This window comes from Daucus carota, chromosome 2 (genome assembly GCF_001625215.2).
Source record: "Daucus carota subsp. sativus chromosome 2, DH1 v3.0, whole genome shotgun sequence".
In the NCBI taxonomy this organism is placed as follows: domain Eukaryota; kingdom Viridiplantae; phylum Streptophyta; class Magnoliopsida; order Apiales; family Apiaceae; genus Daucus; species Daucus carota.
The window spans coordinates 31,576,176-31,591,115 of record NC_030382.2 but is presented as its reverse complement, the minus strand read 5'-3'; the positions used below and the strand labels follow the sequence as shown (position 1 = coordinate 31,591,115).

General features: G+C 32.0%; 1 protein-coding gene across 1 annotated transcript; it reads left to right on the top strand.

Moving 5' to 3' along the window:
* The first annotated feature begins 6,295 nt into the window (after nt 1–6,295).
* Nucleotides 6,296–14,761, top strand: LOC135150494 (MND1-interacting protein 1-like). The gene is made up of 4 exons (XM_064086829.1): nt 6,296–6,470; nt 6,564–6,873; nt 12,194–13,520; nt 14,345–14,761. The coding sequence occupies exons 1-4, from the start codon at nt 6,296–6,298 to the stop codon at nt 14,759–14,761; spliced, it is 2,229 nt and encodes a 742-aa protein (XP_063942899.1).
* Nucleotides 14,762–14,940: the final 179 nt, after the last annotated feature.

Sequence of the window (14,940 nt, the reverse complement as noted above, 5' to 3'; positions counted from 1 at the left end):
TTGTTCTGGGAAAAAGAATGTTTTATCTAACATATTGGATAATACTGTGAGGTTTTTGGATACTGGGAAGCGGGATGGGGATAGGCGTGTTTTTGATAATATGACGCAATTAATTGACCTTCCTCTTGCTGCTTTGATTGTTATGTTGCAAAAATCAAAGCCGCATATGAGCAAAGGGGATGCTATGCTTTATCTCTTATTAAATGATCTTAATCTTGATCCTTGAGTGAACTATTTTAAACTATAGAAATCACCGGTTTGTATATTATAAATTACTATCGTATGTATAATATATCTCTCAAATATGAATACACACACAAATAAAAGAAATTTCTATAAACACTATATAATTTGGAGACTGCAGAGACCTAATACTGACAATGCAATCCTTACACATTCAATGAATGCATATATTTATTCATACTTACTTTTTAGTTTAAGAAGTATCTGCAAACACTTGACGCGTGATACCAATACACTTGGTTGAGTTTTTTTAGGAAAGAAGATAACTACACTATCATGCCCTGCACATTCCTTTCTCTGGCTATCATGTCCTGAACATTTATTTTTCTTAATTTAGTGACAATGATCTTTGTTTTAATTATATTGTAACAAATCTTTATCGATCAAAGTTGTTGTATGTTCTTAATCTTGTAAGCGTGATAGTAACTCACAAAGCTTTCATGTAAGTTTTTGAATTCTCTTCTTATTCAGCAGCATAATTTATATATATCAATCATGTATTTTGATTGCGTGGTAGAACGAGTCATGTGTAATTTTGATATAGTGTTTATAAGCCATCAAATTGACGATTGTTCCTATTTAATGTAATTGTTCGAAACTAGCTTTATGCTCCCCTTGTAATCATATAAAAGATTTCTGCATACCCACGCTATAAGAAATTAATCATTTAAATATATTTTGATTGATTGAATGATTATGTATATAAGAGTGCAATATCTTTAGATGTACTGCATAACATCACTTTTATTTTCTTTCCATATATATTTTATCAGTTCTAGTTTGTTAAATTATAACTGATTTAAGCAACAACATTTTAAGCAAAAGAATGCATCAAAGAGGATATTCAATCCTCTTTCAAGTGGGAACAAATGATGTGGATCCTGCCTAAAGAGCAACGAGGAAATTTTGATGAAATTCAGGAAAATGCGTACTTGTAGCATTTGCAATAAAGTAGACGGTTATAATGCTAGGACTTGCCCTACGACAAAGAAATAGACATTTCTCACAATGCTACTTTCATTTTTCAGGATTAGTTTACAAGTTTAAGGAATCACTTTATCCCTTTTTGGGTTAAGACATTGATTGAATGGGAATTCAAATTTCTTGATTGGATCAAAACTATGTCGTCTTTGGTCAATTTTTTTGCATTACTATACTAATTTATACAGTGTGCCGTTTTGTTGTTAAGAGGTCGAACCTGAGTGCAGTACCTCTATTTCAGAATTTAAGTGTGTTCATTTTTCACCTTTTGAGTCCTGAGGGATAAACAATATAAGTTGAAGTACACAGTCCTGTAAGTGAAACTAAAGCCAAAAGTTTTGGTGTCACTTAAAATTACAAATAAGTCCCATGTCCAATATTTACAAATTTTATCTCATCATCAAAATAAACATCTAAAAACCATTACAACTAATACACAATCACATACCATCCATCTCATATTAAACGAAATTAAACGCATTCGATTAACCATATAATAATAGTTAAGAATTTATTACAAATCAGATTTGAAATGATCAAAGTATATTCAACATAAAGTATTCCACACAATTTAAAAGTCTTAATGTTTTCAACTTAATAAAATACTAAACACATCCCAATCAAATGAATTGAAGTTATGTATTGATGGAGATAGTAAACTTGTTGCACTGTTTCTCAATTTGGTTCATGACGTCCACTGCCAAATTTGTTTTTCCACGTGACAGCCGGTGCCAAAATATAATTAGGAGTTTGTTTTTTGGTTGTCCTGCAAAACACAAGTGATCAGTTAGTTTTATCAAATAACTACAATTTATTCATATTCTTTATGTGAATTTAGTTAGTATAATTTAGATACGTTTTTGTTCATAATCCACTCCATAAAAGAATGTTTCCCATATAGGTTTTCATGTGGTGCATGGCAAAAAACTTGTACTCCACATTATTATCAGAAGTTTTCCATAGGGCAGGGACTACAACCGATACTAACCTTTTAATTTGAGGACATTTTGGCAAGTTATAGCATGACAAGAATTGGAAAAAGCACTCATGCTGGTTTTAAAAATAAAATTTATTAACGAGCCTTCACCAGGAAACAAGTCTACGTAATGCATTAAGTAACTTACCACAATAAGTTTGTTGATTGCTTGGTCTTCGACGCACTACATATATTAGACAATAATAACAATCAATAATAATCATTTACCGCGATTCATACTAAATGCCCTCTGATAAGTACGTTCCTTAACCACATAATGATTTTAACAACTTTTAAATTTCTTGTTTCAGTTTACGTATATACTGAAAATTATTCGATTTCCGGTAAACACTTTATCCACTTACCTGTACAATTAGGAATAAAAGCTTTTTTAATGGTAACATTTTTTGGTGGGGCTAACTTTCAACAAAATGCCATTAACAAGTTAAAGAAACATATTTGTAAATTAATAAGTTTTTTGCAAGCCCAAAAGTAGGTTATTTATTTTACACTTGGTCTCAAAATAAATAGTTTGGCTATATGAATAGGCAAACCAATTAGTAAGCGAACTATATACAATGCCCTTCAGCCCATAATATTCAAACTCATAGTTTAGAAAATTCACGTAGTTCTAGTCAACTATTCAATTCCAGCCTAGTGCAAAGATGTCACAAATTTCCTCTACCTCATCACATATCGTGCACTTGATAATCACATACATGGATATACTAGAATTCTCAGTCAAAAGTGAAAGATATTATTATAACATTACTCAATATCATTTCAACATCTTAATAATAAACAATTCATGTTACCTACAACACATAATAACTCCAGATTACTTAAACACCTACATATAACACCAATGTATTCTCAATAACGAAAAAAGGTAATTACAAAGCATATTTATTAGATTAAAATATTTTTGCAAATACATTGAGGATGAACTTTTACATTTTAGGGGATATCCTAAGTTAGGTAGATCATAGTATATATAAAACCGTAAATATCACTTGATGGAAGAAAATCATCAACATGCAATCCAAAAACAATATATGAGTACATGATGGTCAAGAATAGTGGTTAATCCTTCCATAAGTATCAATTTTAGGCGTAGAATAGTCAAAAGATTGTAGTACCTGAACTCATGAATGCTAATAGTCTACAATTTTAAAAAGCCCAATTCATATATGAATCTTAATTAAGCGGTGTCCTCCACCTCCGAACTATTACGATCAATTGATCCCCACCGAAAGCGCCACACATTCGCTATAGATTCGTTGCAATGATTTGTGACCGCATTTGTTTGTGGTTTTGCGAGATAAAATTTTTTTGAAAAACAAAATCAGAAAATTGCTAAAAAACTAATGTTATTTCCTTTTTAAAAAATTGGATATTACTTGTCAGTTGTCACCATCACATACCATTACTAATAGTCATGGCCTCTAGTCACAATAACTGACTACAACTAGCGAGTACCTATCAATATCACGCACCTTCTCTCATCACTTAATTACTATCACAATGGACCTCCCACAACTACAATTGTTCATCCATAATCGACCATCAATTGTTAAAAATAAGTATATTATTTTTAATAATGGAAAATAAAAGTTGCTGATTTCACTTTATAAATTAGTGATTAATGTATTATAAACTCGTAATTCGTGTACTGGTAAACAATGACCGGGTAAAAGATTTTTAGTTTCTATTTAAAAATTGGTTTGTGTTTGTTCATATATATATATATATATATATATATATATATATATATATAGACACACACACACAATTATTTCCAAGACAACCATCTTGTATAAAGTGGCCTACAGAACTATGTGTTGTACTTTAAAAGATTATTAATAATTTTAAAATTAATGATACTTATGCATAAAATTTGATTTCAATGCAGAATGATAATCAATACATAACATGCACAAATAATTTAACATTTGAAATTTATGTAATTTTTTTTTTTTTGAATTTAGTTTAGCTACACAACCATTATGTACAAACTTGGTTATGATATTATGATTTTCAATAATGTTTTGGATAAAATGATGAAACTTTATTTTTTGATTTACTAATAAATTATTTGATGTATAATGAGATTGATACTTGTATTTTTGTGTACACATAGGTGTGCTCTATTAGACTCCATATAAGTGTACCCCCATAAATTGAAATGAAATATAATATGAATGTGTTGGTATAATTTTTTTGACCAAGTACGAGTGCTATTTTAATTAATTTAGTTAATGAAATAATAACATGACCGATTGTCTCGATGTCTTTTAAAATTATAGAAACTTGTGTGATTACATTATCCCTTACAAATGATTTTTCTATGATGTGCCTATGAACACATGTTAAGCACTAAAATTTTATATATAATTTTGACTCATTTTGATTGGCTCCAATTTTTTAATAACGGTGGACCTTGTACATATACAACAACTAAACAATCAAAATGTACCAAATATACAATACATATACAACAACCACACCAATAAAAATGTACCAAACGTATAAAATTTAGTGCTTAGCATGTGACAATGGGCACACACTAGACAAACCTGTGACAAATGTAGAAATCTTGTGAATATTGACTATAACATTTTTTAGATGAAAAATTGAAAAACATTTAGTATTATTTATCAGAATATCCTTTTCCATAGCTTTAAGTAATTTATGTGATTATAATTCTAATAATTGTTTTATAAAAATTCATTTAAAGCATCTTCAATGGGGTGGGCTATAATGGTTAGCTAAATTGAATCTGTAGGACATTATGTAAACAAGTTGTAAGACATTTTGCTTCGATGATCTTGGCTATATTGATTAGCTATAATTTAAAAATAGTATGTTATTAATATTTTAGATTGTTATAAATTAATCGAATCTATCACCTTTTTATGGTAATAAGTAATTTGTAATATTTTTACCCGCCTGTAATGGATGACAAATATATACATCCATATAAGCTTGACTATAATTATAGATAAGGGCGTGGGTATAGTTGCACTTTGGAGTGTCGTTTTTTGAAGGCGTTGACTATATATTTTATATTTGATATGGCAACTAAGGTTTTAGCTAATGGTTTCTCATGGTTGGAGATAGCTGTTAAAGTTTAGTAAAATACTGATGAGAAATAATGAATACACGGGTGGACAAAAATTATCACCAACAAACTAAAATCGGGCGCATTCAATAGATATCTTTTGATATACGTTTAAGATATTATATGTATGAGTTTCAAAATGAATAATAAGACATCTCAACCGATGATTTGAATGGTTGATTTGATGATATCTAGAATTAATTTAATAGATTCGATTATATATTCCATAAGTATAGAATTATTTATATATAATTTTAAAAGTAATAGTCAAAGTTTGTGTACATAGATGTTTTATAATATAAAATAAACTATTATCCCTCATTCATTAGTCATTACCATAATAGTAGCGGTAATTGAGATTTTTTTTATGATATCTGGCATTAGCCATTAGTCAGACACACAAAAACTCATTCATGCCAAACAATATCTTCACCCAAATCTCAAAAAATGTAGATTCATCCTTCTCCTCCTCGACCTAATTCACTTCCTCCATGAAAGACACACATCCTATTTCCCCTCCTTCCATTGATAAAACTAGGCCTATGCTTGTCCTGCTGCACCATGCCCTTCTCCACTCATATGGGCATGGAAGGCCACCAAAACGGCCACAAAGCTGAAAAACGACAGGCTGAAACCCAGGATGACAATCCTTTAATTTCCATGACTGTATCTACAATGGTTAATCAATTTTCATAGCAAATTTCAATTAAATACATCACAAATGGGCCAGGCCACCAAAACGGCCACAAAGCTGAAAAACGACAAGCTGAAACCCAGGATGACAATCCCTTGATTTCTATGACTGTATCCTCAACGGTTAATCAATTTTCATATCAAATTTCAATTAAATACATCACAAACGTGCCAGACATTATGGCTGTGCCTTCATCTGCATCTATGCCTGGTCTTGGAGAAGAGGATCTTAAAAATCAACAGAATCTCTACTCCAGAATTCCCCAAAAGAATTTTGAGAAATGGCTGCGTCTTCATCTGCATCTATGCCGGGTCTTGGAGAAGTGGAGTTCGAGAATCAGCAGACTCCTCTACTTCAGCATTCATCAGGAGAACGAGCTAGTGCTGATGTGGCTGCTTTTTGGACTGCAGATGCTGCTTCTCTGAGAAGGAACCGAAACCGTCCAGGAAATCCAAGTAAGATGATCTTATATATATATGTTTTTGGTTTTTGATTGTTTGATCTGTTTATTTGTTATTAATTATGTGATATATGTTTGTAAATAACAGATCCTGATGCGGTGGTTGTTGCACTCTCTCCAGAATATCTTACTGCGAAAAATCGTTTTATATGTGAGTTGTGCGACAAGGGTTTCCCCAGGGAACAGAACTTGCAGCTGCACAGAAGAGGGCACAATCTGCCCTGGAAGCTCAAGAAAAGGACAGATCAGGAGGTGCAGAAGAAGGTTTACGTCTGCCCCAAAATCGCTTGTGCCCACCATGATCCAGCAAGGGCTCTTGGAGATCTGACTGGAATCAAGAAGCATTTTGCTCGCAAACATGGTGAGAAGAAATTCGGTTGCACCAGGTGTCACAAGAGGTATGCTGTGCTGTACCTGAAAGCTCATAGCAAGATATGTGGAACAAAAGAGTACAAATGCGAATGTGGTACTACCTTCTTCTATGTGTAATAATTAGGGGTCATTTAGATATATTTAAAATAATTGCTTCTTGTTTAGAAATAAACAATTGTATTAAAATTAGAAGCGAGTTAAGACTTATAAGTGATTAAAATATTTGAGAAACAAATACAAACTATTAAATTAAAGCTCGTATATTTCTCGAATTTTATAAGTACTCTATTCTTGACATTTTATAATATTTATTTTTGTCTTGTTTGTGATCTATTAAATTGAAGTGTTTGCATGTATGATTTTTGATTACATCCCATTGGTGTTAATCATAAACATGGACTCTAGCTCCTCTTATACAGGCCCGTCAATTTCCAACTAAAATTAATTATATAAAATAATAATTTTTGTAAGAAAATTTGCCAACAAAAATTATTATGTTAACAAAATTTGGAAGAAGACACAAAAAGTTATATTAGTTAGGCAATTAACTTAATTATTATATACTCAAAATTGCAATTGAAAAATTGTTCAAACTCCTTTATCTCTAAACACTCATGAGTAGGAAATTTTCAGAAAGAAGTCAAGATTTTCTTGTGGGAAAAATACCCACGTAATTATCATGTGAAGTTAAAATGAGTAATGGTCCTCTATACTTAAAAGAAAATTACAAAAATATCCATAAAACCCGTGCGAAGTTAAAATCAATAATCGTCCTAAAATATTTAGAGAAAATTATAAAAATATCCATGTTCCCAAATATATTTTCAGAAATTAATACGTTAAGAATCATACATAAGTGGTTGTAACTTTGTTAAAAACAGTTGATTAATTTTCTGCTTGTAAGAATTATAATTAAACTTTCATATATAATTATACTATATTTTTAGAAAAAAAATTATAATTTACTTTTTTTTCGGAAAATCCTAATATTCTGTAAGTATAAGTTAGTTGCGGCACTCTAAACTTTTTTTATTAAACATTTGACCCAAATTTTCCTAGTTAAATATGTATTTAAATTTTATTTAAAAAGATATGTATTTAAATTTTCAGTATGACTTACGAAACTGGGTCCAACCTACTTTGGTCTGGACCACGACCAAACTAGCTTGTTCTAACATTTTGACAACAAGTCTTAATAAGGTAATAATAGTCCCCCAATCCATCGTTCCTTGAAAAAGTCGCTAATATATACCTAATAATTCTCAGAATTACATCTTTCCCAATTATATCGTTCTTCATCTCACAGTCACACACTCATAGACCAGAGGGCTACTCCTCCTCCCCACAATTCTGTAAGATCTTAAATATATCCTTTTTTTCCCATTGCTTTTATGTGTTTTCATTCATGAATCATCAGTTTATTTTAGCTCGTCAAGCCTCTCAAATATATTACGCTCCTAGTGTATTGGATCCACGAAGCAAAATATATACGGTGGTCAAATCTAAAAGTCGTCCGATTGATGAATCAATTATTGTGCAAAATGATATAGAGGACGCTTTTCAAGAAGATAGATATAATGGCTAGCTCATTTTCACTATTTGTTGATTTTGCACAATATGGACAAATACCATTTATTCGGCATGAAAATCAAGATGATGATGATGAAGATGACAAATTGCGAGATGATGAAAATCAAGATGATGATGTTGAGCACAATGAAGAAGAGGAAGAAGAAGAAAATGGCGATAATGATGATGATGATGATGACGGTTTTGATGACTTTCAATGATGTTTAAATTTGAAGATGTTTAAATTTGTGTAATGATATACAATGTTGTTTAGGCTGCTTGGTAATTTGGTTATGTATTCGTAATTGGTTTGGTACAGAAATGGTAATTTGATTATGTATTGGTTATGATTTACAATAGTTTAATAAAACCGACCGCTTGTCCTCATAACCGACCGTTTTTTTACCATATTATTACCATAAAACCGGCCACATTCAAATAAAACCGACCGCTTTAATAATATACCACTCCAGAAAACCGACCGTCTCTTTACAAAAACGGCCGGTTATGTGACGGTCGGTTTAATTGAAAACAAATAGCGTACTGGGCTAAACACGACCGTATCATAACCGACCGGGTCATAACCGACCGTCGCAGGGTTTGACTTCGGTCGGTTTTAAGTAAAAGTCAGTCAAAAGGTTTGAAATTTCATATATTAAGAATATATATATTTATATATATATATATTATAATAATATGAACAAATATATTAAAATATAAATATATATATATATATATATATATATATCTATATGATATTTATTTTTAATATTTTATGTAAAATATATTACGAATATAAATATAGACAGTCACCCCTAACGTTGTGGAAAATTAAAATTATAATTATAAATTCTACGATTTAAAATTTCATTATATTTTCTTTCCTATGCGTACGGCCTACAATGCTTTCATCACTTCTCACTCTACTTTTCTTTTCTACTAGCTATCTCTTCAGTCTTCATCATCTCTGCATCTCTCTGGACTGATACATACATGTATGGTTTATGGTCTGTATTTGTAATATCGCACAAGATTTAACACATTGTAGTAGTAGTTGTTAGTAATGTCTACTCCGAGAGATCATGTGGAAGAGATCCGAGCAAGTTTTGTATTGAGAGGAAAATAAATCCTTTGACTGAGGATCTGCATTAGGCTGTTATGAATCTCTCTGATGAACTTTACGCTACTGATGTTCAGTTTCTACGATTATTGCAAATATCACGTGCATAAAAATTAAGATTATTGCGATGATTGCAAGTATTTTTTTTATAACTGATATATATCATAAAATCCCCGATTTAACCGATTAAACCCCAATTAATCCCTGCAAGGTCGGCCACCGATTGAATTTTTGAAATCCGATTAATCCTTATATATATATATATATATATTACTTAATGGAAGTATATATGATAAAATATTATATTACTTTAAATGTGAATAATTATAATGTTTATGAATATAGTAAATATATCAGTTACTAAATAGCCAATATAGTAATATAATTTTTAATTTGATATTAAAATATTATTAAATAATATTAGCTATTAATATATAATATTATTATAACATTTTCAATATTAAAACATTAAAACTATAGTTTTTGTTTAATTAAATAATATAATTTGACCCCTTTTATAATTTAGGGGTCACTAAAACCGACCGATTGGGGGGATAAAACCGACCCATTGTATTTTGCGCCTAAAATTTCACGAAAAGTTAAAAAAACGCGCCTAAACCGACCGATGGTATTCATAACCGACCGTTTTTTTACCATATTATTACAAGAAAACCGACCGCATTCGTATAAAACCGACCACATATGTTATACACAATTCCAAGAAACCGACCGTCTTTTTTACAGACGGTTGGTTATGAGTCGGCCGATTATACAAATAAGGATCGTACTGGGCTAAACCCGACCATGTCATAACCGACCGCACATAACCCACTGTGTGTGAAGGTATGACAAAGGTCAGTTTTATCTGGTCAACTGGGACATAACCGACCACAGTCTGTGGTAGGCTTTACTGTTCGTTGCTGACGTGGTGATGTGACACCCATTTCCACGTGGTGACAGGTGTCATAATGTGGGACTATATTTCTAAGAATACAAAAGCATATTACCGACCACCACCACGGTCGGTTATAAGTGTTAAACACGACCAATTTACATAACCGACCACGGTTAGCGGTCTGTTTTAGCCGTATAACTGACCAATAATATTCATAACCGACCATTTTGTGTGGTCGATCGGTTTTGACGTGTTTTCCTGTAGTGTTAGAGGCCATTTAGATAATTTAAACTTATTGCTTCTTGTTTAGAAATAAAGAAGTATAGTAGAATTAGAAGCAAGTTAAGACTTATAAGGGATTAAAATATTTGAGAAGAAATACAAACTATGAAATTAAAACTTGTATAGTACTCTATTCTTGACTTTTTACATAATATTCATTTTTGTCTTGTTTGTTTGTGATCTATTAAACGCAAGTGTTTATATGTATGATTTTTGATTACATGCTCATTGGTGTTAATCATAAACGGGGGATTCTAACTCCTCTTATACCGGTCCGTAAATTTCCAACTAAAATTAATTATGTAAAATAATAATTTTTGTAAGAAAATTTGCCAACAAAAATTGTTATGTAAACAAAATTGGGAAGTAAAAAGTGGAAGATACAAAAAGTTATATTGGTTAGGTAATTAACTTAATTATTATATACTCAAAATTGCAATCGAATTTTTTTTTAAACTCCTTTATATCTAAACACTCATGAAAAGGAGGAGTAGGAAATTTTCACAAAGAAGTCAAGATTTTCTTGTGGGACAAATACCCACGTAATTATCGTGTGAAGTTAAAATCAGTAATGGTCCTGTATACTTAAAAGAAAATTACAAAAATATCTATAAAACCCGTGGAAGTTAAAATGAATAATCGTCCTAAAATATTTTGAGAACATTATAAAAATATCCGTGTTTTCAAATATATTTTCAGAAATTAATACGTTAAAAATTATACATAAGTGGTTGTAACTTTGTTAAAAACAGTTGATTAATTTTCTGTTTGTAAGAATTATAATTAAAATGCATATATAAATATACTATATTATTAGAAAAAAATTATAATTTACTTCTTTTTTGGAAAATCCTAAAATTGTGTAAGTATAGGTTAGTTGAGGCATTGTAAACTTTTATTATTAAACATTTGACCCAAATTTTACTAACCAAATATGTTTTTAAATTTTACTTTAAAAATTATGTATTTAAATTTTCAGTATGACTTACTCAAACTGAGTCCATCCTACTTTGGTTGGCCCACAACCAAACTAGGTTGTTCTAACATTCTAACAACAAGTCTTAATAAGGTAATACTGGGCCCTCAATCCATCATTCCTCGAAAAAGTCGCTCATATATACCCACAAATTCTCAGCAGTTTCATCTTTCCCAATTCTATCGTTCTTCATCTCACACTCACACACTCATAAACCACAGGGCTACTCCTCCTTCCCACAATTCTGTAAGATCTTGTATATATCTTTTTTTTTCCATTGCTTATATGTGTTTTCATTCATCAATCTTCAGTTTATATATATGAACACTTCATTTATCTAACATTTGTTCTGTTCTATGCTTGTTTTTGTGTGATGAGTATATCATTCAGAACTGTTCTGTTCCATGCTTGCTGTTGTACATTAATATTTAATGTTTTTTATTGTAAGAGGTTAAATTAACTCATCAATTAATTGATCATAATGCTGTTAACATTTGTTTGTAGGGGTTCAAATGCAAGGGGCAAGCACAAACGTGCAAATCGAAGCTCTCGATATGTGGAATCTTCTGATCATAACGATCGTGATGCTGAATTCGGTACTAATGAGCAGGTGGGGAGTGAGGAAGTTGTTGATATCCAAAATTCTACTGATGAGAATGATTGGAGTTTGTATTGTAAGGAGGAAGAGTTAGAAGGGGTATTGTTGTCGAATCTCAAATTTTTGTATAGGGAGGCGTTATGTAGGCTTTGTGAGATGGGCTATCAGGCATCTGTTGGGTTTAAAGCGCTGCTAAGTAATGGACATTGTTATGGGGAAAAGGATGTTTTGTCTAACATATTGGATAATACTGTGAGGTTTTTGGATACTGGGAAGCGGGATGGGGATAGGCCTGTTTTTGATAATATGACGCAATTAATTGACCTTTCTCTTGCTGCTTTGATTGTTATGTTGCAAAAATCAAATCCGCATATGAGCAAAGGGGATGCTATGCTTTATCTCTTATTAAATGATCTGAATCTTGATCCTTCAGTGAAGGATTTTCTAAATCAGAATGCTGCGGCATTTTCTGGGGGATACATGGCAGACTTTATAAACTTACACACTGAAGCTAGTGGTTGTGGAAATGCTTCTTTCTTAAGTGCTAATTCGTCAACTGGATCTTTAAGTGAAACAGAAGCTGTAGTAGAGCAAATTGAGCAGCAACCAGATGCTAAAAAGGAAAACGCGGGCAGTTCAATGATGGACAAAATTTGTGATTTGAACCTTGATGAGAACATTGAGTATGTTCCACTGGATCAAAGAGTTGAGATGATCACAGATTTGCTTCAACAAGTTAAGGATCTTGAGGGACAAGTTAAGGAGCGGAGGGCCTGGGCAGAGGAGAAAGCAAAGCAGGCTGAACGAACCATATGTTGTAAAGAAAGAGAGCTTGAAATGTTGAGAGTCGAAAGAGAGGAAAAGAAGGGGAAACAAACACTTGTAGACTCTATTATGATGAGGATCAATTCCATGAATTGTAAGATATCAGATATAGAGAATGATCAGAGAAAGTTACTTGACCAAATGAGATGTACATCTGCAGCTCTTGGGCAATTAGAATTGGAATGTGAAGAAATGAATGCAGAGTTCAAAGCTTCAGAACTTAGTGCATCGGAGTCATTAAGGGCCTGTGCAGCATCTCAAGAGAAGCAGAAGAAGTGCTTGAAAAGACTCGTGGCTCAGGCTAAAAAGAAAACTAAATTGCATGCCGACATTGTAGATGCTGAACAACAAATTTTACAGCAGGAAACACAGTTGGAGCAGGTAGAAGCAGCTCAGGAAGTCGCTCAGGTACAATCCACGCTCTCTTTGTTAATATACGTGCATCTCGTTTGTATCTAGAGATTCTTTTTGGTAATTAACTCCTAAATATTCACATTGTACTTCATCACATGCTCATTTATTTTTTTTAAACAAGTAAACTAACTATATACCATCATGGTTAGGTAACAGATTGCTATAGCAACATAAATGACTTCGTTTGTGATTTATATACTGTTAATTAATAAAGGTGAATAATACACAGAGATACATGCCATATCTGTGAGTGAGGTTGGTTCTAGTATTTGTTTCTTAATTTTCAAGTTCAATTTTTCCTTAGCTTGTTAAAATATATTACCATATTAGTAGCTTCTCTTGAAATGATCTCTTTAGTATTTATACTGTTTTAATCTGTCATTAATTATATTGCAATTGTTCGTTACCATGTGAATTGTTTGTTTATGTTGTGTTCGTTTGCCTTGGCGTTTATTAAAAAGGTCGGCCTTGTAGTTATTGTTGAACCCTTCCTTCCCTCTTTGTTCATCCAGAATTTAACTTTTCCTTTGCATTTCTTTTTATTCTTCTTTCGATCATGTACTTTTTATCTCACTCAAGTATCCTAGTACATGTGGTACCAACTTGACAACTTGTTTAGAAAACAATACATGCATTAGTTGAACAATTACATTAGTTCGTTCTACTGTGCAGTCTGACTTCATGTTTTTCAAGAAAAACACTGACCCCAAAATATTAATTTCTTGACCCTCGTGGAATTCATTTCTCTATTATATATGATTAAATAACTGATTAGTTTTTTTTAATAATATAAGTCTTTCATGTTCTGGAAATGATAGGCAAAGTGGAAAGAGGCTCAGAAGGATAAAGAATCAGCATTGGTGCAGTTAGAGGAAGAAAGGCGCCTACTGAAAAAAACTAAAATTACTAATGAAAGAGAGCACAAGGCCTTGCACTTAAAGATAGAGACAGACTTTCTGCGTCACAAGGATGACATGCAGAGGCTTGAACTGGAGCTTTCTCGACTTAAAGTGTTATCACAAGCTAGTCAGCTCTATCTTCACTCAAAGAAGTTACAAATGGCTAATACTGAGAAATTAGAGACTGAAGGAGAATTTATTGCAAGAATATTTTCTAGGCTAGATAACGAGGAGGACTATTGTAGCGACCGAAAATGCTTTAATTGTGAGAAAGAAGATGTATCAGTGGTTTTTCTGCCGTGTACACATCAAAGTCTTGTGCATCAGTTGCAGTGACAGTTACGGAAAGGGGAGAAGGCCTGCATGTCCTTGCTGCGGCATAGCAATTCAGCAGAAGATTCGGGTGTTTGCTGCAGAATCCTCGTAATTGCGGCATCATACTCAGTTGTGACATGTCTAATTGGTAACAAACCAAAACCAAGCATTTTAGTTCATTTGAAACCAGTAGGAATTAG